Source organism: Pan troglodytes, chromosome 18, assembly GCF_028858775.2.
Source record: "Pan troglodytes isolate AG18354 chromosome 18, NHGRI_mPanTro3-v2.0_pri, whole genome shotgun sequence".
NCBI lineage: Eukaryota > Metazoa > Chordata > Mammalia > Primates > Hominidae > Pan > Pan troglodytes.
Window position 1 is genome coordinate 2860724 of NC_072416.2, and position 25872 is coordinate 2886595.

General features: G+C 59.5%; 2 protein-coding genes and 1 long non-coding RNA gene across 11 annotated transcripts in view; 2 read left to right on the top strand and 1 right to left on the bottom strand.

Moving 5' to 3' along the window:
• The window catches only part of RAB11FIP3 (RAB11 family interacting protein 3), a 102379-nt gene extending 84322 nt beyond the window's left edge, over positions 1–18057 (top strand). For 4 of the 5 annotated variants that reach the window (XM_024349622.3, XM_024349621.2, XM_063796383.1 and 1 more), the window contains 7 exons: positions 141–244; positions 7148–7288; positions 14519–14600; positions 15330–15467; positions 15698–15853; positions 16035–16175; positions 16302–18057. In XM_024349622.3, coding sequence (XP_024205390.1) covers positions 141–244; positions 7148–7288; positions 14519–14600; positions 15330–15467; positions 15698–15853; positions 16035–16175; positions 16302–16415 — 876 coding nt within the window. In that variant the 3' untranslated portion in view covers positions 16416–18057. The remainder of the gene's footprint in view (positions 1–140; positions 245–7147; positions 7289–14518; positions 14601–15329; positions 15468–15697; positions 15854–16034; positions 16176–16301) is intronic. The other variant, XM_024349623.2, reaches the window with a different exon arrangement.
• Positions 17776–23040, bottom strand: LOC134808720 (uncharacterized). The gene is made up of 2 exons (XR_010152204.1): positions 22107–23040; positions 17776–21242 (listed from the first exon to the last, which is right to left on the bottom strand). It is a non-coding gene; the product is annotated as an uncharacterized LOC134808720 (long non-coding RNA).
• A 149-nt stretch (positions 23041–23189) lies between these two features.
• The window catches only part of CAPN15 (calpain 15), a 30295-nt gene continuing 27612 nt past the window's right edge, over positions 23190–25872 (top strand). For 2 of the 5 annotated variants that reach the window (XM_024349626.3, XM_054668116.2), the window contains exon 1: positions 23548–23662. The gene's annotated coding sequence lies outside the window, so the exon portion shown is untranslated. Of the gene's footprint in view, positions 23663–25872 lie in introns of all 5 variants that reach the window. The other 3 variants (XM_024349628.3, XM_054668117.2, XM_063796382.1) reach the window with 3 other exon arrangements.

Sequence of the window (25872 nt, forward strand, 5' to 3'; positions counted from 1 at the left end):
TGGATCCAACACCAGCCTAGCTAGGTGGATCTGATTCTGTGCTGAGAAAATCCCCAGGCGGCCTCCCAGGTTGTTCCCTTGGGGGTGCAGGCCCTTCTGCTTCTGGCTGCCTGACCCTGAAGCCTGGTCTCATTGCCAAGGTTGTCTTCCTGGAAAGGCGTGTGCTGGAGCTGGAAAAGGACACGGCAGCCACCGGTGAGCAACACAGCCGCCTGAGGCAGGAGAACCTGCAGCTGGTGCACAGGTGAGCCTGGGCCAGGAGACCCGGGCCTCTGCGTGGCGCCTCCTGTGCCCGCCTGTCAGCCCCCATTTACTTCTCTTTACCTCACACAGCAGGGGCTTGGCCACCCGTCAATCCCCGTTGGAAGCTGGCTGAGGGGGTGGTGCCAGGTGGTCATCTGAGCCTACCCAGTGGGCTGCAGGCAGGCGACCCGAGGCTCTGACTGGTGCTCTCATGGAACCCTAGACACACAGAGGGCCAGAGGAGGGCACTGCCTCCCTCTCGGGAGTGCTGAGACCTGACCCACACAGAGGAGGAACTGACTGCGAACCCACGCAGTGCTCAGCCTCACCAGCAGGCCTGGAGGTGCAGCTCTCCCACCACTCTGGTCCATACGGGGTTTGCCCGTCCTGGAAGAACGCAGGTTAGAGAAGTCGCTCAGCAGCAGAAAGCGAAATGAGCAGTGACTGCTGAGTACGCGACGGGACGCGCAGTCTCATCGCTGTGGGCAGGAGTGCTGGGGAGGAAGCGAAGTGTGACGCCGTGTTTGCAGAGAAAGAGTGGGAGCTGCTTGCCTCACTGGTTTGCAGACTTTTCTTAGAATACCGTGTAATTCTCGGTGTTTTTCACACGAGGCACGCCATGTTGTCTCATAGCCGACCTGCAGGACTGTTTCCGGTGCAAAGTAAGATGAGCTTGTCCCGGGAGTCAGCTACCCAGGCTATGCCACCTGGAGCTGGGCACCGGCAGCCTCTTGTGGGCAGAGGAGGCAGCCAGGAGGCCTGTGAGGCACCTGTGGGATCTGCAGAAGAGGTTCTTCCTGTGAGCTTCTGTCCCTGCCCAGCTGCGCGGGCACATCCCGGCTCTTCCACATATTCTCAGCTCGGCCAAGGGCCCTGTCCCTTGAAGCTTCAGTGTCTTCATCACCACTAAGCAGGTAGATTCAGGGCTCTGAGCAGCCTGCACACACGTGTGTTGGCAGCAGGGCATTTGTGGTCAGCATCCCCAAAGCCCCCAAGCCCTCACCCTCATGGTACTAACATTTGTGACCATCTGCCCTGTGAGCGCTGAGAATTGGAATGCCTCATGGGATTGTGGGCATAACTTGCATATCATTTTAATCCTAACAAAGCAAAGCATGTGCTCTTGTGGAGTGAAGACCCTGGGCTTGGCGGCTGCCCGTTCTCCAGGATTCTCAGCAGAAGAGGGCCTGCTACCAGCCCCTGCTGCAGAGTGGAGAGGGGCCAGGCATGCTGGTGAAGGGGCTGGACTCCCGTAGTGCGCTACACATAAGCCGTGCCACCAAAGACCACTGTCTCCTCCTTGTCAAGGAGAATCTGGGAGGCCACCAGATGCACTTGTTTTGTTTTGTTTTTTAAGAGACAGGGCCTCGCTCTGTTGCTCAGGCTGAGTGCTGACTACAGCCTCCACCTCCCAGGCTCAAGCGCCCTGCCTCCCTCAGCCTTCGATGTAGCTGGGACTACAGGTGTGCACCACCACACCCAGGTTTTTTTGTTTTTGTTTTTGTTTTTATTTTTATTTTTTGAGACGGGGTCTCTCTCTGTCTCCAGGCTGGAGTGCAGTGGCGCAATCTTGGCTCACCGCAACCTCCGCATCCCAGGTTCAAGCGATTCTTCTGTCTCAGCCTCCTGAGTAGTTGGGACTGCAGGCATGCACCACCACGCTGGGCTAATTTTTGTATTTTTAGTAGAGACGGGGTTTCACCATATTGACCAGGCTGGTCTTGAACTCCTGACCTTGTGATCTGCCTGCCTCAGCCTCCCAAAGTGCTGGGATTATAGGCGTGAGCCACTGTGCCCAGCCTATTTTTAATTTTTTTATAGAGATGAGGTCTTGCCATGTTGCCCATGCTGGTCTCAAACGCCTGGCCTCAAGTGATCCTCCCACCTTGGCCCCCCAAAGTGCTGAAATCAGAGGCGTGAGCCACCATGTCCAGCCTAGATGCCTTTGTCGAGTTGACTGTGGAGGTTTCATTTGAGTCTGGAGTATGTTCATCCGTTTTCCGTGTGTGTGGTGTGAAGTCCACACTGCCGCCTGGCTCCACCCACTGACCGTCTGCAGTGCAGCCCCGGCCACATTCCGTTCCTGTGGCTGTTCCCTGTGGTGCTCACCTCCACCGTCCTAAACAACACGTTTCCCGTTTTCAGTATCATCTGCCCGTTCTGAGCCATTTGCTCTCTAGCCCTGCCATACGGCTGCCATCCTAGGAGTACGTTTCCCGTTTTCAGTATCGTCTGCACGTTCTGAGCCATTTGCTCTCTAGCCCTGCCGTACAGCTGCCATCCTAGGAATTCTGAGTGCTTTCTCCTGTGTTTGATTCCTTATTTTCTGGATCCCACGTTTTCTTCTGTTTTGCCAACTCATTTTCTGAGTATGTCACTGATAGTTGCCTGGAAAAGGGAGCACAGGAGCCAGATGCTCTGAGAACTGCTTGTGTGGAAGTGCTTATTCCTCCCACCCTGCTCCAGTCCATAGTGTAGCTGGGCATAAAATTCTAGGTCAGAGATGGAATTCCCTGAGAATGTGAAGACCTCTGACCCGGTGCTGTGACTGAGGAACCTCTGGTGCCGCAGGGCCTTGATGTTCTCCGTAACTTCTGTTTCCCACCCTACATACTTGGATGAGGATCTTGTATTATTTGCCGTGCTGTGCACCTGGTTTTCAGCCTTTATTTCGTTTTTTTTTGTTTGTTTGTTGAGACAGAGCCTTGCTGTGTCACCCAGGCTGGAGTGCAATGGCGCAATCTCCGCTCACTGCAACCTCTGCCTCCCGGGTTCAAGTGATTCTCCTGCCTCAGCCTCCCAAGTAGCTGGGATTACAGGCATGCGCCACTGTGCCCGGCTGATTTTTGTATTTTTAGTAGAGACGGGGTTTCACCATGTTGGCCAGGCCGGTGTTGAACTCCTGACCTCAAGTGATCCATCTGCCTCGGCCTCCCAAAGTGCTGGGATTACAGGCGTGAGCCACCGTGCCCGGCCTAGGTTTTCAGCCTTTAAATCTGGAAAACGTGTCCTTTCGCTGTGGGAAGACTTCTGAAGTTATTTCACCATGCGGCCTCTCCCTCTCATCTGTCTGAACATCTGCTAGTCACACAGTGGGCCTTCTGGATGTTTCCTCTCCTTTTTAAAACTTTCCTCGTCTCTAATTTTATCTTTCTGTTCTTTTTTTCTATGTAATATTCTCAGTTTTCTCCTTCAACTCTTGATCAGATCTTTTTTTTTTTTTTTTTTTTGAGACAGAGTCTCACTCTGTTGCCCAGGCTGGAGTGCAGTGGTGTGATCTCTGCTCGGTGCAACCTCTGCCTCCTGGGTTCAAATGATTCTCGTGCTTCAGCCTCCCGAGTAGCTGGGACTACAGGCGCCTGCCACCACATCCGGCTAATTTTTGTATTTTTAGTAGATTCAGGGTTTCACCATATTGGTCAGGCTCGTCTCGAACTCCTGATCTCAGGTGATCTGCCCGCCTCTGCCTCCCAGAGTGCTGGGATTACAGGCGTGAGCTCGGCATCTCAATCGGACTTTTAAATTGTCCTTCCCACGCTTTCAGTTCCTGGGAGCTGTTCCTTGTTGTTTGTCTCTTCTGCAGCAGGCTGCCCTGATGCTGCAGCTATGGCTCTCGGCTCGCGGAGGCCGCTGGCTCGGGGACCTTTCCCTGCTGTCTCCTGCATCATGTGTCTCCCTGGGTCCTCACTTGGTGTTTGCTTTGGCCACTTCCTGTTGAAAGCTTTCCTGTTGTGTCTGGTGATCTTTGGCCATCTGTTCACTCCTGCGTGTGAGGCACCACAAGGATGAGAGGCTCTGTGCGAGGCAGGGCCTGAGGGCGTGGGCTGTGCTGTGTCAGTGGGCAGGGCCTGTGCCCTTCTCTTTGGGATGGTTCAGTCCTGTCTCCTGCGGGTGGTTGTGAAGATCTCAGGAAGGCCAGGGTCTCCCTGCCCTGTGGGAATGTTCCCTTTCCCCTGTGGTCTAGCCGACACCTGCCCTGCCTCTGCTCTGAGGTGACCTGGATGGGACTGGTCTCTATACCCACTTCCCCAGCCTGGAGGGGACTGGGAGCAGAGTGGGCCCCCCTCTCCACTTGTGGCCCCTCACAGCCTCTGGGGCCCGGATGTGCCCAGCTGCCAGAGCCATACTCGTCCTGGCTCCCATGTGGACCCGGCAACTCAGGAAGCCTCGTGAGCACCTTTGGGAGATGTGCCATGAACTGACTGTACTGCAGCTGAAGGCAGACTCCGCCAGCACACTCAGTTCTCTGGTGTTCAGCTGCCGCAGACCACGTGCTTCATCAGACACTCACTTCCTGGAAATGCTGTGGCCCTTGGGCCCTGGCACCTCCACGCCCCATCCCGAGGCCCCGTGCCTCTGGGCTCCGAGCGCACCCGTTGTGTGTAGTGGCCCTGGCACCTCCACGCTCCTTCCCGAGGCCCCGTGCCTCTGGGCTCCGAGCGCACTTGTTGTGTGTAGTGGCCCTGGCACCTCCACGCCCCGTCCCGAGGCCCCGTGCCTCTGGGCTCTGAGCGCACGCGTTGTGTGTAGTGGCCCTGGCACCTCCACGCCCCGTCCCGAGGCCCCGTGCCTCTGGGCTCTGAGCGCACGCGTTGTGTGTAGTGGCCCTGGCACCTCCACGCTCCTTCCCGAGGCCCCGTGCCTCTGGGCTCCGAGCGCACTCGTTGTGTGTAGTGGCCCTGGCACCTCCACGCCCCGTCCCGAGGCCCCGTGCCTCTGGGCTCTGAGCGCACGCGTTGTGTGTAGTGGCCCTGGCACCTCCACGCCCCGTCCCGAGGCCCCGTGCCTCTGGGCTCTGAGCGCACGCGTTGTGTGTAGTGGCCCTGGCACCTCCACGCCCCGTCCCGAGGCCCCGTGCCTCTGGGCTCTGAGCGCACTCGTTGTGTGTAGTGGCCCTGGCACCTCCACGCCCCGTCCCGAGGCCCCGTGCCTCTGGGCTCTGAGCGCACGCGTTGTGTGTAGTGGCCCTGGCACCTCCACGCCCCGTCCCGAGGCCCCGTCCCTCTGGGCTCTGAGCGCACGCGTTGTGTGTAGTGGCCCTGGCACCTCCACGCCCCGTCCCGAGGCCCCGTCCCTCTGGGCTCTGAGCGCACTCGTTGTGTGTAGTGGCCCTGGCACCTCCACGCCCCGTCCCGAGGCCCCGTGCCTCTGGGCTCTGAGCGCACGCGTTGTGTGTAGTGGCCCTGGCACCTCCACGCCCCGTCCCGAGACCCCGTGCCTCTGGGTCTGAGCGCACTCGTTGTGTGTAGTGGCCCTGGCACCTCCACGCTCCTTCCCGAGGCCCCGTGCCTCTGGGTCTGAGCGCACTCGTTGTGTGTAGTGGCCCTGGCACCTCCACGCCCTGTCCCGAGACCCCGTGCCTCTGGGCTCCGAGCGCACTCGTTGTGTGTAGTGGCCCTGGCACCTCCACGCTCCTTCCCGAGGCCCCGTGCCTCTGGGTCTGAGCGCACGTGTTGTGTGTAGTGGCCCTGGCACCTCCACGCCCTGTCCCGAGACCCTGTGCCTCTGGGCTCCGAGCGCACGCGTTGTGTGTAGTGGCCCTGGCACCTCCACGCTCCTTCCCGAGGCCCCATGCCTCTGGGTCTGAGCGCACGCGTTGTGTGTAGTGGCCCTGGCACCTCCACGCCCCGTCCCGAGACCCCGTGCCTCTGGGCTCCGAGCGCACGCGTTGTGTGTAGTGGCCCTGGCACCTCCACGCCCCGTCCCGAGGCCCCGTGCCTCTGGGTCTGAGCGCACTTGTTGTGTGTAGTGGCCCTGGCACCTCCACGCCCCATCCCGAGGCCCCGAGCCTCTGGGCTCTGAGCGCACTCGTTGTGTGTAGTGGCCCTGGCACCTCCACGCCCCGTCCCGAGACCCCGTGCCTCTGGGTCTGAGCGCACTCGTTGTGTGTAGTGGCCCTGGCACCTCCACGCTCCTTCCCGAGGCCCCGTGCCTCTGGGCTCCGAGCGCACGCGTTGTGTGTAGTGGCCCTGGCACCTCCACGCTCCTTCCCGAGGCCCCGTGCCTCTGGGTCTGAGCGCACGCGTTGTGTGTAGTGGCCCTGGCACCTCCACGCCCCGTCCCGAGGCCCCGTGCCTCTGGGCTCTGAGCGCACTCGTTGTGTGTAGTGGCCCTGGCACTTCCACGCCCCGTCCCGAGGCCCCGTGCCTCTGGGCTCTGAGCGCACGCGTTGTGTGTAGTGGCCCTGGCACCTCCACGCCCCGTCCCGAGGCCCCGTGCCTCTGGGTCTGAGCGCACGCGTTGTGTGTAGTGGCCCTGGCACTTCCACGCCCCGTCCCGAGGCCCCGTGCCTCTGGGCTCTGAGCGCACGCGTTGTGTGTAGTGGCCCTGGCACCTCCACGCCCCGTCCCGAGGCCCCGTCCCTCTGGGCTCTGAGCGCACTCGTTGTGTGTAGTGGCCCTGGCACCTCCACGCCCCGTCCCGAGGCCCCGTGCCTCTGGGCTCTGAGCGCACGCGTTGTGTGTAGTGGCCCTGGCACCTCCATGCCCCGTCCCGAGGCCCCGTCCCTCTGGGCTCTGAGCGCACTCGTTGTGTGTAGTGGCTGCAGGTGGAGCAGCTGCATGAACACAGTGCACCAGGAGCAGTTACCTGGCGGGCTCGGGCCCTCTGAGTGCTGCGGTCCACAGGCCACAAGCGGGCAGTGCCTGTGGGTATCAGCTGGGCCTAGGTGCAGTGGACACTGCTCCGGCCACCCCAGGTGCCTTTAGTGTGGGAGGCGAGGCCATCTGGGGGTGTATTCGCTGCTTCAGAACTGCCTTGACCAGAGCTCGGGGATGCCCTTCTCGGCGCCCTACTCCCGAGTGGAGGCAGGTTCTCTGGAGGTCCTGAGGCAGCTTCTGGGCATGGGTGGAGCCACTGCACACCCTGCCTGGAGACAGCTCAGCTCCTGCCTTTGCCTTTCAAGAGCAAACGCCCTGGAGGAGCAGCTGAAGGAGCAGGAGCTGAGAGCCTGCGAGATGGTCCTGGAAGAGACCCGGCGTCAGAAGGAGCTCCTGTGCAAGATGGAGAGGGAGAAGAGCATTGAGATCGAGAACCTGCAGACCAGGTAGGCGGTTCCCAACAGCCCGGCCACCCCAGAACCTGCAGGCCAGGTAGGAGACATTCCCCGACAGCCTGCCCACCCCAGAACCTGCAGTGGCTAGGAATAACCTGAAATTTTAGAAAAAGGGGCAAAGCTATGTGGAGAAGACTTTAAAACTCTCCCAAAGGCCACAAGAGATCAGTTCAAAGACTGACCCTGTGTGGGTGCTGGTTTCTGTAAATCCATGTCTAACCAACATATCCAGTCTTTTTAAAATACCAATCTTTTTTTTTTGGGTGGGGGTGGGTGGGTTTGAGATGGAGTCTCGCTGTGTCCCCTAGGCTGGAGTGCAGTGGCGCAATCTCGGCTCACTGCAAGCTCTGCCTCCCGGGTTCACGCCATTCTCCCGCCTCAGCCTCCCAAGTAGCTGGGAATACAGGCGCCCACTATCACGCCCGGCTAATTTTTTGCATAAAATACGAATCTTTTTTTAAGGGAACTTGACAAAATTACTTTTACATTCATCTGGAGACATAGCCTTGGATGAGTCAGAAAAAGTGGGAAAACAAAAAGGAAGGAGATTAACGATGCTCTATTAAAATATGTCATAAAGGAGGCAGGCGCAGTGGCTCACGCTGAAATCCCAGCACTTTGGGAGGCCGAGGTGGGTGGATCACCTGAGGTCAGGCATTCAAGACCAGCCTGGCCAACAAGGTGAAACCCCATCTCTACTAAAAAAAAAAAAAAAAAAAGCCGGGCATGGTGGCACGCGCCTATAATCTCAGCTACTTGGGAGGCTGAGGCACGAGAATCACTTAAACCCAGAGGCAGAGGTTGCAGTGAGCTGAGATTGTGCCACTGCACTCTAACCTGAATGACAGAGTGACTCCATCTCCAAAAAAATTTAATTATTTTAAAAATATATATATAAAATAAAGGGGAAAATATTATTTTTATTTATTTATTTTTGAGACAGAGTCTCGCTCTGTCGCCCAGGCTGGAGTGCAGTGGCGCGATCTTGGCTCACTGCAAGCTCCACCTCCCAGGTTCACACCATTCTTCTGCCTCAGGCTCCCAAGTAGCTGGGGCTACAGGTGCCCGCCACCACGCCTGGCTAATTTTTTGTATTTTTAGTAGAGACGGGGTTTCACAGTGTTAGCCAGGATGGTCTTGATCTCCTGACCTCGTGATCCACCTGCCTCGGCCTCCCAAAGTGCTGGGGTTACAGGCGTGAGCCACTGTGCCTGCCGAGGCACAAGCATTAAAGCAGCATGGTGCCTCCCTTGGTTCTCCATCTGGGAGCTCATGCTGTGGATTCCTGGTGTGTGTTTACAAATACATTTGCAAGGGACGGTTATTGATTTTCTGTAAAAGTTAAAAGCATCAGGTAACTTAAAATATCTATAATCAGAGGACTCTAGAGTTCTCTATCCTTCTTGTGTGTCTGGGTAGTGAGGGTGGAGGAAGTTGTTTTATACAGTTGTTTGTTTGTTTGTTTGTCTGTTCTGAGATGGGGTCTTGCTCTGTGCCCCTGGCTGGAGTGCAGTGGCCCTGTCATGGCTCACTGCAGCCTTGAACTCCCGGGCTCAAGCAATCCTCCTGCCTCAGCCCCTGAGTTGCTGGGGCTCCGAGTGTGCTCTATCATACCTGGCTAACTTTTCTTCTTTGGTAGAGACGAGGTCTTGCTGTGTTGTCCGGGCTGGTCTTGAGCTCTTAGCTTTAAGTGATTCTCCCACCTTGGCCTCTTTTTGTTGTTGTTGTTGGGATTTGTTGTTGTTGTTGTTTTTCCTCTCCATACTCTCAGCAGAAGCACCTCAGCCTCTTAAAGTGCTGGGATTATGGGCATGAGCCACCTCACGTGGCTTTTTTAAACTGAGCGTGTACTACTTTTAGATTTTGAAATACAGTAGTTTTAAATATTCATAAGAGGATTTCAGGTTCTTTTGCTTGTGTTCCTTCCAGCTCTTAAAGCTAAGATACTTGCCTTATCTAAGAAGAGCTCCTAGGCATTTTCAAAACTGGTGGCAGGAAGGGGCCTGCACTGAGAGAGCTGTGCGGGATGCCCCACACAGGGAGGCCTCCGTGCCTGCCATTGCAGTGGGGCGCCGTCTTCTGGGGAGCAAGGTCAGGGCAGCCAGGACAGTGTTTTCCCCTGGCCTTGGCACAGTGCAGTTGAGTGGGCTCAAAATTAAAGTACGTTTCTCGTCTGTGAGCGCCAGGGAGCACCTCCCATGGGACCTTTCCGCTGGGGCTGAGGTTGGGGCACAGCCATGTGGACATCCTGCCTCCTCTGTGTGCTCTGGTGTGGAGGGGCACAAGATAGGGGTCTCACGAGGCCCTCAGGGAGCAAGCAGGGCCCAGTGTCACTGCCTCTTGTGAGCAAGCCGCCTGCCCACCCTAAGCGCTTGGGGTCAGTGCCACCGTGTTCTGGGCCTCCTGCAGCTTCCTGGAGTGGCCACCAGGAACCTTGTGGTTCTCAGGGCTGCTCAGGACGTCAGAGGCCCCTGCAGCCCCAGGTCAGCAACCTGCGGTCAGCCCAGCACGAGGCCTCTGGCATCTTGGGGACTTCCCCAGCCTGGCCTCTGCCCATCTGGTGTACAGGAAGACCCTGGTCAGTGCAAAGACACTGTCTCAGTCCGGGGTCCTCAGGAGCAGAGGATCTGGAGGCAGGACCCCCAGCACCTGCGTCGGAACCTCCTGGGAACAGCAGGGGTGGGTGGCTATGCAGTTGCAGTGCCTAGAAAACAGTTGGATTTCAGGAGTGGGGCCTCAGTAGAGATGAGAGTTAAAGCTGAAAGGGCATAGAGAAGATGGAGGAGTGGAGAGGCTGGAACTTTGGACATCCTTGTTTAGGGACCGGGAAAGGAGAATATGTGTCATCAGCAGAATGGGGCTGTACGAAGGTCACAGGCAGAGATCTGAATCTCAGGACGCAGGGCCCGGGAGAGGTTCTAGGAAAGGCCAGGTACCTCTGGGAGTGGGGCCCCCAGGGGCTTCCATAAAGTATGGGAGCCCCTGGCAGGCTGCAGAGAGCTGGAGTGAAGGCTGATGGGGCCACAGTGGCATGTCCACAGAGACCGGGGCCTGATTTGCAGCTTATGGCACCTGCTGAACCCCTGGCATTGGGGTACGTGGCCCATCGTCAGGCACAGAGTGAACTGGGTGAACGTGGCCCTGGTGTGTGGAGCTTTCTAGCAGCACGTGAGCCAAGGAAGCCCAGGGAAGCCTTCGCTTGTGCCACGTAGCATAGCTCATCCTTCCAGAAAATGTGAGTAGACTCCCCTGAGCCTGATAATGAAAGGAGAGAAGTCAGAAAGACTGACCTCAGCACTGGGCAGAGCTGAGTGTGTCTGATGGACAGCGAGAGGCTGGGGCAAGGAGGAAAGAAAGAGGGGTCAGGCCTCGGGAAGGCAGTGCTGCTGTGTGTGAAGCTGTGCGGCTCTTTATTTTCTTCTCTTTGCTTATCTGTAGTTTTGAAATTCAATAGAATTAAAACATAATTTGCTTTCATAATTATGAACAAAACATGCAAGTGTTACTTTGAAAGGAGAAAATAGCTGTAGGTAGAGCCGTCTGGACTCCAGGGTTAGAGGCGGAGAGTGGAACTTAGTATGCTCCACTCAGCAAAACAACAGGAAAGGCAGATGGCAAAGGTGCAGCCCAGAAAGCACAGCTGCACACACTCCTAACGCAAACAACACCCTGCGCCAGCAGCTACACCAGGGTTTGCATCTCAGAGCAGCCACACGGGCGACACGGACCGGTGTTTGCATCTCGGAGCAACCGCACGGCCAACACGTATTGGGGTTTGCATCTCGGAGCAGCCACACGGCCGACACGTATTGGGGTTTGCATCTTGGAGCAGCCACATGGGCGACACGGACCGGTGTTTGCATCTCGGGGCAGCCACACGGCCGACACGTATTGGGGTTTGCATCTCGGAGCAGCCACACGGCCGACACGTATTGGGGTTTGCATCTTGGAGCAGCCACATGGGCGACACGGACCGGTGTTTGCATCTCGGGGCAGCCACACGGCCGACACGTATTGGGGTTTGCATCTCGGAGCAGCCACACGGCCGACACGTATTGGGGTTTGCATCTTGGTACATGAAGGCTCAGAAGTGGGTAGCACCAGGAACCATGGAAGTTGGATAAAGGCGAGGCTCACACAGGAGGGTCCCCACCCACATACAGCTGGGTCACACCCATCCCCACCCTAGAGGAGGAATCGGGACTGCAGGGCGCCAGCACACACCAGAGTGGCACCACTGAGCGCCTGGGTCCTCCTGACGAACACCTGAGGCCAGGGGTCTGACCAGCCCCAGACAAGTCCTGGGAGCGTGCCTGTCCCGGGCACCCCGTGGCCTCCCCGGCAGTGCAGAGGCCGGCCGGTGCTCTTTGGAAGGGGTTGCATCTGCTTTGCCCCTGGTCTCAATCATCAGTTTGCAAAGCAAGAGCAAGTCCCCTCCTGGGTAGAGGACACCTGAAGCCCTTCCCGCCCAGCCCTGTGCTGCCCCTGGGTTTCCACTTACACCAAATTCTGGGTGTTGGTGCAGGTTGGATTGAATTAGAAGGGACGGCAGGGTAACGGGATGGTGAGGACAACTGGATTATGGAGAAGATCCAGGGTTCCTTGGAGAAATGGCCAGTTCTGAGGCTGGGACAGGCTAAGCCTGCAGCAATGTGTAGTATCTGAAAATGAGGTGCTTACACTAAAAACCCCCCATGAGCACAGACACTGAGGTTATCTCAGAGGGACATGGGCCAGCTGAAGGAGTTGCCAGACACCAAAGCTGGAACAGTTTAACAAACTCATAGTGACAGCCTTGGATTACAATCCAAAGCATAAAGTGCGTGAGTCCATTTGACACAGATAAATTATCATCAACAAACAGAAAAGAGGGCCGGACGCGGTGGCTCACGCCTGTAACCCCAGCACTTTGGGAGGCCGAGGCAGGTGGATCATCTGAGGTCAGGAGTTCCAGACCAGCCTGGCCAACATGGTGAAACCCTGTCTCTACTGAAAATACAAAAATTAGCCAGGCGCGGTGGTGGCCGCCTGTAATCCCAGCTATTCGGGAGGCTGAGGCAGGAGAATCACTTGAACCAGGGAGGCGGAGGTTGCACTCCAGCTTGGGCGACAAGAGCAAAACTCCATCTCAAAAATAAAATAAAATAAATAAATAGAGAAGACACAAATCTTCCTCACAGAGGAATTCCACATAATGTCCGCAGACACTCCCTCCGGGAGGCGGGGGCTGGACCCAGTGAGCAGCTTCCAGAGGACAGAGCGGGCGGGAAAGCAGGGACCTGTCAGAGTGCACACCTGGCAGGCAGACCTTGGCCAGGTGATCAGAAAGCCGTGCGGACGTCAGGACCCTGATACGGTGTGACGGGAAGGGCCCCGCACCTCTGTGGGCATCTTCCCAAAACCCATCACCCAGTCTAATTGCGAGAAAACACCAGATGGACCCAACGTCGGGGACGCTCTACAGACACCATGACAGGCCTGCTCGACACCGTCAAGGTCGGAAAACACAGGAAAGTCTGGGAGACTCACAGACCAGGGGACGGAGGAGACAAAATGCAGTGTGGGCTGGGCACGGTGGCTCACACCTGTAATCCCAGCTCTTTGGGAGGCTGAGGCTGTTGGAACCTTTAAGCTCAGAGTTGGAGACCAGCTCAGGCAACACAGCAAGACCCTGTCTCTGCAAAAAATTTAAAAATTAGCCACGTGTGGTGGGGCACACGTGTACTCCCAGCTACTTGGGAGGCTGAGGCAGGAGGATCTCCTGAGCCCGGGAGGTCGGGGCTGCAGTGAGCTGAGATTCCACCAGTGCACTCTGGGTAACAGAGCGAGACCCTCTCTCAAAAAACCAAACAAATGCAGTGTGGTTGCTGGATGGGGTCCCAGAACAGAAAGGGCACACATGGGAAAGCCACAGTCTTCAGTTAGTGTGGTCTGCAGAGTGTCCCAATGTGGCTCTGTGACTGTGACACATAACACCACAGTGAAGAACAGTGACCACACCAAGGGAGGCCAGTGCAGGGCCCACGGGGACTACACTGTGTCTGCTACTTCTTTTTTTCTTTTTGATACAGGATCTTGGCCGGGCGCGGTGGCTCACGCCTGTAATCCCAGCACTTTGGGAGGCCGAGGCGGGTGGATCATGAGGTCAGGAAATTGAGACCATCCTGGCTAACACAGTGAAACCCCGTCTCTACTAAAAATAGAAAAAATTAGCCGGGCGTGGTGGCAGGCGCCTGTAGTCCCAGCTACTCGGGAGTCTGAGGCAGGAGAATGGCGTGAACCCGGAAGGCGAAGCTTGCAGTGAGCCGAGATGGTGCCACTGCACTCCAGCCTGGGCAACAGAGTGAGACTGTCTCAAAATAAGTAAATAAATAGATACAGGATCTTGCTTTGTCACTAGGCTGGAGTGCAGTGGCGGGATCACAGCTCACTGCAGCCTTGTACTTCCAGGCTCAAGCGATCCTCCTACCTCAGCCCCTCAAGTAGCTGGAGCTACAGGCATGTGCCACTATGCTCGGCTAATTTTTGTATTTTTTTTATAGAGATGGGGGTCTCACTATATTGCCCAGGCTGGTCTCAAACTCCTGGGCCCAAGCAATCCTCCCGCGTTGGCCTCCCAAAGTGTTGGGATTACAGGCGTGAGCCACTGTACTCGCCTTCAACTTTTCTGTAAACCTAAAATTATTCCAAAACCCAAAGTATATTAAAAAAACCACCGTGGATGGCCGGCGGGGTGGCTCACGCCTGTAATCACAGCACTTTGGGAGGCTGAGGCAAGCGGATCATGAGGTCAGGAGTTCGAGACCAGCCTGGCCAACATGGCGAAACCCCCTCTCTACTGAAATTACAAAAATTAGCCGGGCGTGGTGGCAGGCGCCTGTAATCCCAGCTACTCAGGAGGCTGAGGCAGGGGAATCGCTTGAACCCCGGGAGATGGAGCTTGCAGTGAGCTGAGATCACACCACTGCACTCCACCCTGGTGACAGAGTGTGACTCTGCCTCAAGAAAAAAATAAAAAAAAAAATAATAAAACCTTTAAGGATTACGGAAAAGCTGTGCCCTGGAGCACATGGGTGGGCACATAAGGATTGGCCCTGGTCGTTTGGGGGCGTCTGTCGGTCACAGGGCGGCCCCAGCAGGGTTTCCCTGAGACACAGGGCACACTGGCCCTGTAGAGGCGAGCTTCCTGGAGTGAGTTTCAGCTTTGTTCTCGTGTCCCAGGCTACAGCAGCTGGACGAGGAGAACAGTGAACTCCGGTCCTGCACGCCCTGTCTGAAGGCTAACATTGAGCGTCTGGAGGAGGTGAGCTGCCGACAGCCTGGAGCTGTGGCCAGTGGGGCCAGCCCATGCCCTGCCTGTGGGGCAGCCGAGATAGCCCTGAGCTGTGTGCTGAGCGGGATACTGTGCTGTGTGTGAGGGAACGGGGCCAGCTCAGGGCCCAGGCCGCTGGAAGACACTGGACCGTGCTCCACCCACAGGAGCAGGGCCCAGAGGCTCACTCCTAGATGGACCCAGGGCTCTGAATCTGGGAATTGTCCTCCAAGGGGAAGGCATCAGCCAGCCACTTATGCCCCAACCACTGCCGACGTGGAGGCAGAGGCTACACATGGGGCTCCCACACCCCAGCTCGTCACTGCGAGACCTCCCTGCCCCCACCTCACCAGGTGTGCTCTGGGAAGCTCCCAGGAAGGATATTCTCAGAGCACTTGGGCCCTGACTCCCGTGAACCAGAGGAGCCCGGCTGGAGCTGCCCACAGCCACTGAGTCAGGTCCTGTCCACACAAAGGTCCTTCCTGCCCCTCATGAGAAACGGCCCTCGTGGCCTGCGTGTGCACCTCTATCCAGAAGCAGGTGGCCTTGACCTCCACTGAGAGGCAGAAAGGCTCAGACCCAGCCCTGTCGCACTCCAAGCACGGGCGCCACCGCGTTGCTGTTGGGAGACTCAGAGATTGGAGGGACAGACGGCCGGGGCAAGCTGCATGCACAGGTAGGTGCGTGACCCGCATCCAGGGCAGGTGTCCACCCCTGCAGGAGAAGCAGAAGCTGTTGGATGAGATAGAGTCGCTGACACTGCGGCTCAGTGAAGAGCAGGAGAACAAGAGGAGAATGGGGGACAGGCTGAGTCACGAGAGGCACCAGTTCCAGAGGGACAAGGAGGCCACCCAGGAGGTGAGCACCCACCCTGCCCCACGCCCAGTCCTGCGCCCAGCCTGCCCCACGGGGAGCCTTTGTTTCCTAAGACGCTAGCTCGTGGCTGTGCTGCTTTGGGCATAGCCGCTGGTGTGTGTCGTCCTCCCGAGAGACGGCCAGATCAACCCTGAGGTTCTACAGCCAAGTGATGGCTGACAGTGGCCCCTGGGAGCCCAGGCCCCCCGGCTCACTGCACGGTTGCCCTGCAGCTGATCGAGGACCTCCGAAAGCAGCTGGAGCACCTGCAGCTCCTCAAGCTGGAGGCCGAGCAGCGGCGGGGCCGCAGCAGCAGCATGGGCCTGCAGGAGTACCACAGCCGCGCCCGGGAGAGCGAGCTGGAGCAGGAGGTCCGCAGGCTGAAGCAGGTGGGCAGGCCTGGGCCTCCCTCCCTCACACTCCTGCAGAAGCTTCCACAAGGCTGGCTGGGAAGGGGGTGCCGTGGAGGGTCAGCATCTGAGCTGGAGGCCTTTTTCCCTGGGCAGTCCTTGTCCCTGCTCAGCCACCAGCAGGGGCCACAGCCCAGTAGTGATGTTGCTGTGCCCTCAGGACAACCGCAACCTGAAGGAGCAGAACGAGGAGCTGAACGGGCAGATCATTACCCTCAGCATCCAGGGCGCCAAGAGCCTCTTCTCCACAGCCTTCTCCGAGTCCCTGGCTGCAGAGATCAGCTCCGTCTCCCGAGATGAGGTAACACATCCCATGTCTGCACGGTGTGGCCTGGGGTCCACAGTCTGCACTGTCTGTGCGCTGTGGTTTATGCGCTGTGGCCTGTGGCCCGTGCGCCTCAGCTCTGACCACCTGCTTGCCCTACAGCTCATGGAGGCGATTCAGAAGCAGGAGGAGATCAACTTCCGCCTGCAGGACTACATCGACAGGATCATCGTGGCCATCATGGAGACCAACCCGTCCATCCTGGAGGTCAAGTAGAGGCAGGAAGGTCCAGCCTGAGCTGGATTCGGGACTCCAACACCCTGGAGTGGTCCCGTCAGACCATGAGGAGCCAAGGCCAGCAGGTCCCACAGCCGACAGTGCCCAGAGCATGCAGGGAACCCTCGTGCAGCTGAGCTGGGGCCGCCAAAGACCGGGGCTGCCAAAGGGGCAGAGGGTGGTGGAGAGGAGAGGGAGAAAGGGAAGTCCCAGGGCCCGGGGTCCACAGAGGGTGAGGGTTGTGGCAGGGCCGTCCATCAGCGCTGACCTTCCGGGGGCCCAGAGCTTCCCAGCCCTGAGTCAAGCTGGCCGTGAACGCGTACACTTCAGTTCAGCAGGATGGGCTGGAGAGCCTCTCTGTGCAGCGGTGTGGGGTGAGCCCTGCTGTGGCCTCCTTGTGGTGGTCCCTCTTCCCACGTGCAGCCCTGTTGGGAAGAAAGGAAGAAAACAGGTCCCTCCAGGGGTGCTGCTGCCTAAGCCACCCACATAAGTACGCTGGTGCCGTGTCACCCATGTTGAGCCGCTCCTGATGGCTGACGGGCTCCCAGACCCTCACCTCGGACGTGGTGGTGGGGGAAGGACGGGTGGGCAAGGCTGGTGCGTTCCCCAGCTCTCCCTACGCTGCTCGGGCCATTGCCCAGCCAGATGTGGTCACCTCAGTCCAGCTCTGGGGCCTCCAGGCCATGTGGCTGTTCCCACGGCCCAGTCCTCGCTGCAGTAACCCTTGGGGGCTCTGACCACCTATGGGGGCCGGGCAGGAGCCTCTGGGGCCTCCACTCCGACATCAGGACTTGAGATGATCGCTGTGTGGCGCTCTCTCCCTGGGCAGGGTGGATGCCACAGGCCCCTCTGGCTCCCAGGTGCTGCTTCTCCACAGGTGCGGCCTGGCCCGGCCTCCTAAAGGCCACACCCTCCCCACGCACTTCCCAGGCCAGAATCCAAACATCGGGAACCCTGTTTTCTTCTGGGTGTGTCTCACTTAGAAATCGTGGTTCTTCCCCGAGGGTGCATGTTGCAGGAGGGAGAGGGCAGGGAAGACTCACAGCAGAGCAGGAGGGGGCCTGCGCTTCTCGGGGTCTGCACCCCAGGCACAGCAGTGTCACCCCGCAGGACCGCGGGCCTGCCCCAACCCCCAGCATTCCCGGGTGGGCCCAGACCCCATCACCAAGACTGGCCACCCGCTGCGTGTGTGTGCGCGCATGTGTGCGTGCGTGCACGTGTGGCCCCACATCCGCCGCCTTCCACGCTAGGATGTAAGAGGTCGCCTCCTATTGTACATTTGGGGAAAGCCTTGGGTGTAAATCAGTGTAAACTTGGAGGAGAGATTTTTCTATCATGTAGAGTAGGTATTTTTTATAGATTGAAGGTTGATCAATTTTTTAATACTTTCAAGAGAAAACTGTGTATACACATGAAATATATATATATATGTATAATATATAAAGACTGGCACCCTGCCTCTCTGTGCCCAGGCCCAGCCCTGGTGACATGGCACCACTCAGCAGTGCTGTCACTGTAAGCATGGACTCCCAGGAGACAGTGTGGGAAACGCTCCTGCTTTAATTCCCCGAGAAATGGCTCTTCCTGCCTGGATGCAGGAGGGCAGGGGCCACCACAGATTAAAGCTGTTACTGCACACGCAGAGGCCGGCTTCTTCCTCCAGGGGGGCCACAGGGTGGGCTGGGAGTCTTCTGGGCCTGGCCCAGCTTCCCTCAAGGCGTCCGAGGCCATCAGTTGTCTGAGCTCAGAACCCAGCAGACCTGCCTGGCTCTGCAGCTTGGTCAGACTAAGACCCTTCCAAGGCCGTAGGATTGCACCTCCAGGCCCAGTGGAGCCTGGCAGCTTTCCAGCCAGGTTCTGGATCCTGACGAGCTGCTGAGACAGCATCAAGGTGGGGCAGGTGGGGCGGGGCAAAGGGGGCAGCACAGGGCTGTGTGGGCCTCAGGAGGAGGGCAGGGGGGCGGGGCAAATTGGGCAGCACAGGGCTGTGTGGGCATCACGGCTCTGGGTCACACGCCTCTGGGGATGTACGTCTCATGTCGGGAGAGCCGTCAAAACGTCCCCGGGATTAAGAGAAGAGTGGGGGGCAGGGCGCAGAGGCTCACGCCATAATCTCAGCACTTTGGGAGGCCAAGGCACAAAGATCGCTTGAATCCGGGAGTTCAAGACCAGCCTGGGCAACATAGCAAGGCCCCATCTCTAAAAAATAAAAAATTAACCAGGCATGGTGGTGCGCACCTATAGTCCCAGTTCCTTGGGAGGCTGAGGTGGGAGAATTGCTTGAGTCCAGGAGACGGAGGTTACAGTGAGCTGTGATCACACCGCTGCACTCCAGCCTGGGCGACAGCGAGACCCCATTTCAGAAAGAATTTAAAAGGGCAGTGATGTGCAGGGTGGTGGGAGGACATCCCCCAGAAGAGGGGGCAGACACAGTACCAGCACCACAGGCACGGGAAGGTGAGGAGGCAGGTCCCGACGGAAGTGGGCTCCCGAGGTCATGGGCAGCCAGGGAGTCTGAGAGAGCTCAGTGCCACTGCAGCCACAAAGAATGGCCTGCGGGGAGTGGTCCCATCTGATCAAGAGTCCCCCAAAAACACAAGCCTTGAAAACTGGACCACCTGGTCCAGCATCCAGGAAGCGGACTGTGCATCTGCGGCTCTCGCTCTCCCGCCCCCCGCATGAGATGCCCGCCTGCCTGTCACTCTCAGATGCAGATGGAGAAACCAAGGCCCAGGGAAGCTGAGGACCCAGGTCTGCCAGTCCCCTCAGCCCAGCTGCTGCTTGCGGGCTGGTGACCAGAAGAGGACCAGGCGTGGCCTACAGTGAGGAGTCCTTGAACCCTCAGTGCAGTTGCAGCAGAATGGTTCCAGGTCACAGGGCCCAAGAACCCTGGTTGCTTCATGAGTTAGAACTGAGGAGTGACAGGCCGGGTGCGGTGGCTCACGCCTGTAATCCCAGCACTTTGGGAGGCCCAGGCAGGCGGATCACAAGGTCAGGAAATCGAGACCATCCTGGCTAACACGGTGAAACCCTGTCTCTACTAAAAATACAAAAAAATTAGCCGGGCGTGGTGGCGGGCACCTGTAGTCCCAGCTACTTGGGAGGCTGAGGCATGAGAATGGCGTGAACCTGGGAGGTGGAGCTTGCAGTGAGCAGCGATCACGCCACCGCACTCCAGCCTGGGCAACAGAGCGAGACTCCGTCTCAAAAAAAAAAAGAACTGAGGAGTGACGTGGGCGGTGTGGGTGTGTCCAAGGCCAAGTTCCTCCCCCCAGGAAAAAGGCCTGCTCTCCCACCTACCCAGGGGTCTGTGTGGTGCCAGTAAGGCCCATCTCTGCCTAGAGGGAGAAGCTGGAGGTGGGGAGGGGAACTCACTCCACACTGCCAGGCCAGAGCCAGGGAGGGGAAGGGGAGCAGCTTCCTCCTCCTGATACCCCACTGTGGTCTAGGAGCACCTCAGTTTCCACGCTAGATTTTAAACGTGGGGCTGTCCACAGTCCAGCTGGCCCCACCTCGATGACCCACTGGGGTCTCCAGCCCAAAGGAGTTTGAGACAGGAGGACACAGGATGAAATGGAAACATTTCCGGAAGGGCTGCCAGAGACCTTGTGGGTGAGCGAGAGCAGGGTGGGGTGGCCGGTGTGCATGCCTGGTGGACGTGCCCAGAAGCCTGCACCCCCCAGGAGGCCCGAATGTGTCCCTCTGGGGTGTCGCCCCCCACCCCCAACTGTGCAGTGGGATGGTCACTGGGCCTGCCAAGTCTCCCAAGGCAGATCCTGTCCCCAGCTGGCTCCTGACATTGAATGTTCTGAGTCTTGGTCAGTTCTGCCCGACGGAAGAGCACCAAGGAGTCTTGCCCGGCAGGATGGAGAGGAGCGGCTCTGCCCTTGCCCTGGAACAAGAGCCCCAGACGTGGGTGCAGAGCCCCTCACATGAGGACCGCCCCATCCTGCCTCTGCTGAAGGGCAGGTATAGGAAGGCTGGACCCCCTCAGCGGCCCCCCGGATGTGGGTGCAGAGCCCCTCACATGAGGACTGCCCCAGCCTGCCTCTGCTGAAGGGCAGGTATAGGAAGTCTGGACCCCCTCAGCGGCCCCCCGGATGGCACCCTGGCCCCTCTACCTGCTGGCAGTCCAGTAACCTGGAGATGGTGGCCCAGAGAAAGGCGGGAACTTCTCCCAGGGCCCCATCCATTGTTATTTTCACCTGTCCGGCCGCCCATTCTTTTTTTGAGACGGACTCAGTCACCCAGGCTGGAGCGCCATGTGCCATCCCAGCTCACTGCAGCCTCAACCTCCCGGGCTCAAGTGATGCCCCTGCCTCTGCCTCCCGAGTAGCAGGGACCACAAGCACACACCACCACACCCTAATTATCTTTTAAGTGGAGACAGGTCTCGCCATGTGTGTTGCCCAGGCTGGTGGTCCGTCGTCTTTTTGACCCAGGCCTGTGCGGCTCACAAAGCAGGCAATTGCAGGGTCATCCCATCAAATCTGAGCATGGAACCAGAGCATACAAGTCGGCCACCTGCGGGCCTTGGCACCCTCGTGCTCCACGCCAAGGTCCCTGTGTGCTCAAGTCTGGGCTCCATGACGGCACTGGGGTTTGTTCTGTTTGCTGCTTTGTGCAAGTGAGGCTTTCTCTGGGTGCCTGAACAGATGCCTCCAGTTTCAGTTCTTTTCTGTTTGGCCCTCCCCATCCTCTTCTCCTCCAGGGGGGATTCATGGCTCGCCTCTTGGCTCTTCTGGGCACTTGGCGAGCTTCTGCGCACTTGCGTTAGCTGCTCAGGTCTGTCTGGATGTGAGAGCCGTGTCCTCAGGCCAGGAAGCACTGGCACGGAGCAGGGCTCGGTCAATGGTCTGGATAATCCAGAGTCACTTACCTTCTGCTGTGCAGTCATTTACAATTCACGCCTGTGTGCCTGATGTCTTGTGACTCAGAATCTTCAAGACAATCACAGGCTGGCCTCACGGAGGCACGAGTGACTCATTTCTCTCATCGCACCCATTCCCTCCAGCACTCTCCTTGTGCGGGGAAACCTCAGTCACCTTGAAGACGCCTCCTGAGGCCCTCTTCTGGGTGAATGGGCTTCCTCCTTCACCATGACAGGCTACTGGGGAGAGCTGGGGTGCTCCCACCCTCTCCTCACCCCAAATGGGCCTGGCCTAGCAAAACTGGCCAGAACTGGCCACTCTGCAGTGAGCTGGCAGGGCCCTCAGCATCAGATCAACAGGCTCAACTGCAGCTGCCTCTCTGGTTGGGAGGTTATAAGGCCGTGAACCCTCTGCTGGCTAGACTACTGGCCCCTGGCCAGGGAGCCACCTAGGCAGTGCCAGGGAAGGACTGGGAAGGGAAAGGAACCTGCGGTCCCTGAGTGAGGCCTTGACTGCACCCTCTCCTGTGGTTCGAAAGCCACACTTGGCCAGTATCCTGCCATGCAGGTGAGGAAGCTGGGGAGGACAGGGTCCCAGAGCCTTGTCCAAGTTGCAGAGAGGAGAGCCAGCTCTCACTCTGCAGCCCTCTGTGCCCCCAGACCCCCACTGGCCCCCAGGGACACATTTCCTGCACTTGGGATGCTTTGGCATGGATATAGTCTGGGAACAAACGGCACATCCAGCTGCCCTGCCTGTCTCCACAGAGGGGGCAGCAGACCTAGGGGGAGGTGTCCAAGACACAGGAATGAAGTGTCCTTACCAAAAGCTTCCGAGGACAGCAGTAAACTCCTCCTGCCAGCTTCTGCCCTGACTGCAGCTAGAAGCCGAGCTCCACGTGGGACACAGGTGTCCCTGCTGCAGCATCTCAGCATGATGGAGGCCCATCCTTGGCTTTCCTGGAGCATGAATATCCTCTGAGGAGCACTGGCCCTGGCCTTGTAGGTCTTGCCGAGACTGGCTTAGATTTTCTGGCCCAGGAGCAATCGTCACCCAACCTCTCACTTGTAAATCTCGCCACAGAATCGGCCCACAACCGTCTCTCCGGAATCTCGGCTGACCAGCCCTACTCCTGTGTCTCCCTCTCCCGCAGAGCCACTGCCTTCTCAGGCTCCTCAACTGCACCTAAGAGCGGGAGTCTGGCTGCCCTCAGCACTCGCGTCCCACCCTGCAGCCTGATAAGCTTGACGCCAAGGCACTCTCCCGAGAGCCGGCCCAGCAGCTGCTGGCAGGAAAGTGGCCTCAGGGCAGCGGGAAGGGGACCTCCGGGGAGAGAATGAGGCCTGCGCAAGGGTCCTGGAAGGACCCAGGAGTCGCCGCCCCGGCTTCCCTCCCCCAGGCCCTGGTTGGGCGCCGTGGGCCGCGTCCCAGTTGAGCCCGGCGTGGCCGTTTAATGGCGTCCCTCCGCGATCGAGGAAGAAGGGGCCTAGAGAGGCTGTGCCCAAGCGACGCTGCGAGGCCAGGCCGCGTCTCGGGCCAGGGCGGTCCCCTTGCCACTGCCGCTCTTGGCCGCCAGGACCAAGCACAGCACCCAGCGTCGCGAAAGGGGCGGTCCTGGAAGGCGCGAAGGGGTCTCCGGGTCTCGCGAACACGGCGGGGTCAGGGCGGAGTCGTGGGTCCTCGGTCGGGCGGCCGCCCAGAGCCCCGCGGGACACGGACGGCCCCGGCCCGGCTACCCGCGAGCCCCACGGGTCTGTGACGCCGCTGATGCGCAGACGCCGCGGCTGCAGGCCCCGCCCCTCCGTGCCCCTCGCAAGGCCCTCTGGGAGTTGTAGTTCCAGCTCCTCGGGCCGCCCCACTCCCTGATAATCCTGGAGCGCGGCGCCTCCCGGGGACCGAGGCCTCGGGCCCGGCCGTCTCCAGCAGCGCGGGCAGGAGAAGTGGCCCGGGCGGTCGGCGGACTGGGAGGGCGCCACCCGAGGACTACAACTCCCGGCCTGCCTCGCGCAGGCACCGCCCCGAGCTTCCGCCCCGGCGGCGCCGCGCAGCCCTGTGGGAGCCGTAGTCCGGGCGCGCGATTCACAGCGCCGCGTGCGCCCCGGGCGCGCCGTAGCCGCGGGGCCCGGGCCGGGCGCTACGCTACGAAGGCAGCGTAAGGCGGGCGCCGGACGCGGGCAGGGGCCGGGGCCGGAGCCGGGTCGGGGCGCCCCGCGGCTGAGGAGCGGGAGGCCGTCCGGGCAGCGCGGCCGGCGGCGAGAGGGGCCCCGCCGCTCTCCGGAGGCAGAAGTTGTGGATCGGCCGGCGGGGGCGAGCGGGCCCGGGGGCCGGGGCCGCGCTGCCCGGGCCGCGAGGACGAGGCGGCGCCGCCGGGCTGTGGAGGTGAGTCCCGTCGGCCGGGCCCGGCCGGGCGCCCAGCCGGGGACCCCGGGCGGGGAGCGCGGGCCCGGAGGGCGGCGGGGAGCGCGGGCTCGGCGGGGCGCAGGAGGCCTCGGGGGCCGAGCGCGCCGGGCTCCGAGCCAGGGCAGGAACGGCAGGGCCCTCGGAGTGGGGTCAGCCCGCCGCCCGCTGGCGCCTCCAGGCTGGTGGGGGCCAGGGCTGGGCTTGGGCGATGCTTCGCAGGGGAGCCCAGAGGAAGGCGGGAAGTCGGCAGGGACCTGGGCCATGTGGGTCACTTGAGGCCAGCCCCGGGGGCCGCGCACACCGGAGGCGGCCTCGGCCCTGCCTGTCCTTGAGTGCCCTTATATCCGGGCCCATCGTGCGGTCCTGGCCGCCTTAGGGATGTTGTGCTTGGTGCGGGCATCACTCCCCTGTCACTTGGGGAACGGCCTGGGGGCGGCCACCTGGCGTGGAGGGGCTGGCGGGAGCCCCGTCTGTGCCAGCCATGCCAGTGTTTTCTTCCGTGTTCCTCTGGGGCTGCTGCCGCACCAGCTGGGAAGTTGCAAATCTGCTGTCTTCCTGCTGGCTGCAGAAGGGGCCCCTCTAGTCCTGACCGGGGGAACTCTTGTGTGGTCAGCTGGCCCTGGCCGGGCGAGCTCTCGCGGCCCCCTTACTGCTCTGGAGTTTGTTACCGGACTGCAGGTAACAAGACCCGGAAAGCAATGGTGAGGCCCAGAACCTGAGGCCAGGCCTGGGTGTGTGGGGCCAGTGGGGAAGACTGGGACTCCGTTGGGTGCTGAAGAGTTGTGTGCTTCTCCTTCGGGAAACCCGGATCTCTTCCTCTGCCCAGGTCTGAGGGGTGCGGAAACGTGAGTCACAGTTCAGTGTGGGAGTGCCCCGTAATTGCCTCCGCGTTTCCAGAGTCTGGGGCTGGGCAAGGATATAGGGGTGATTCTGCCTTCCGGTTCTGAGTGACTTCTCAACTGTGAAGTGGGGCAAGAGAAATTGTTTTTCTGGCCTGTCTGGGGGAGGCAGGTCCTGCAGGAAACCAGCTTGGCCTGGCCTTGGGTTGGGTGTGCCTTGCCTCCTCCGAGGTCCTTCTGCTTGCGGGAGGAGCACCCCTCTTTTTCCTGCTTCTGTCTGTGTCTGAGGCTCTCCAGAGCTCTTTGATTGGCAGAGGAGCCAGTGACCTCTGAGTCCCCAGGAGAGCCCGAGGCTCAGTAACTGCATAACTGCGCAGGGCCTCCTGTCTGGGCCTCCACAGGCTGTGGTCTCTGAGAGCAGGAAGTGGCTGGTCCCCTGTAATCCTGCATCTGTGTGACAGCCTCAAGCCCTGCTGGCTCTCTCTCCGGGCACCCCTCACTTGCTTCTTGCCCTGGCCTTGGGCAGCACTCCGGTAACCCCAGTGCCACAGGTGAGGAACCGAAGCTGGAGACAGCTGTTCGTGGCAGGGGAGGGGCCGAGGGAGCCTGAGCGCCTGGTCTCTCCCTCCTGCTGGTTCCACCAGTTCACACGAGGCAATTGGAGGGAAGGATTCTGCTGCCCGGAAAATCCTCCGGAACCACAGGTGTTGTTCATGGGCCTGAGCCGCTCAGTGAAGAACTCGGCCGTTGGTGGCCGAGTAGCCCCTGGTCCAGCCCTCTGGCCCGCGGTGTGCTGCCTCTACTCACGGCAACAGGCGTGGACAGGTGCTGAGAAGGACATCATTAAATGAAACAGCTTGGGGTCTTTGAAAAACAGTGACAGAAACCCAGGAAGGCTGGTGACTTGTCAGGTCTGTGTCTGTCCTGGGCGGCCGCTCGGCCCTGGACCGTGAGGCTGAAATGACAGGAGACACGGAGGGTGGGCTTGGGTGGTTTCCTCATAAGACACAGAGGAAGGAGACCCCCAACCCGGGGGCTGCCTCGTGCGCTTTGCTCTCCTGTTTTCCTGCTCTGTCCCTCTGGTCCTGCCCTCTGACCCCTGGCACAGCAGGAGTGCCCAGAAGCCCAGTGGGACTTGTTCTCTGCCTAAAGCTCTTCCGCATCCCTCGTAAGCACTCAGTGTGGATGTGGATTTTCTCACCACCAGGCTGTGCCTCAGCTGCGTGGAGCCACTGGACTCTCATGCCCCACGCTGGAGAGAACGCTGAGGTCTGTGCGGTTCTCATGTTACCCTGTAGCTGGTCCCTGGCTCCCCACTGTGGGATCTGCCTGCAGCACTTACACTTGGGA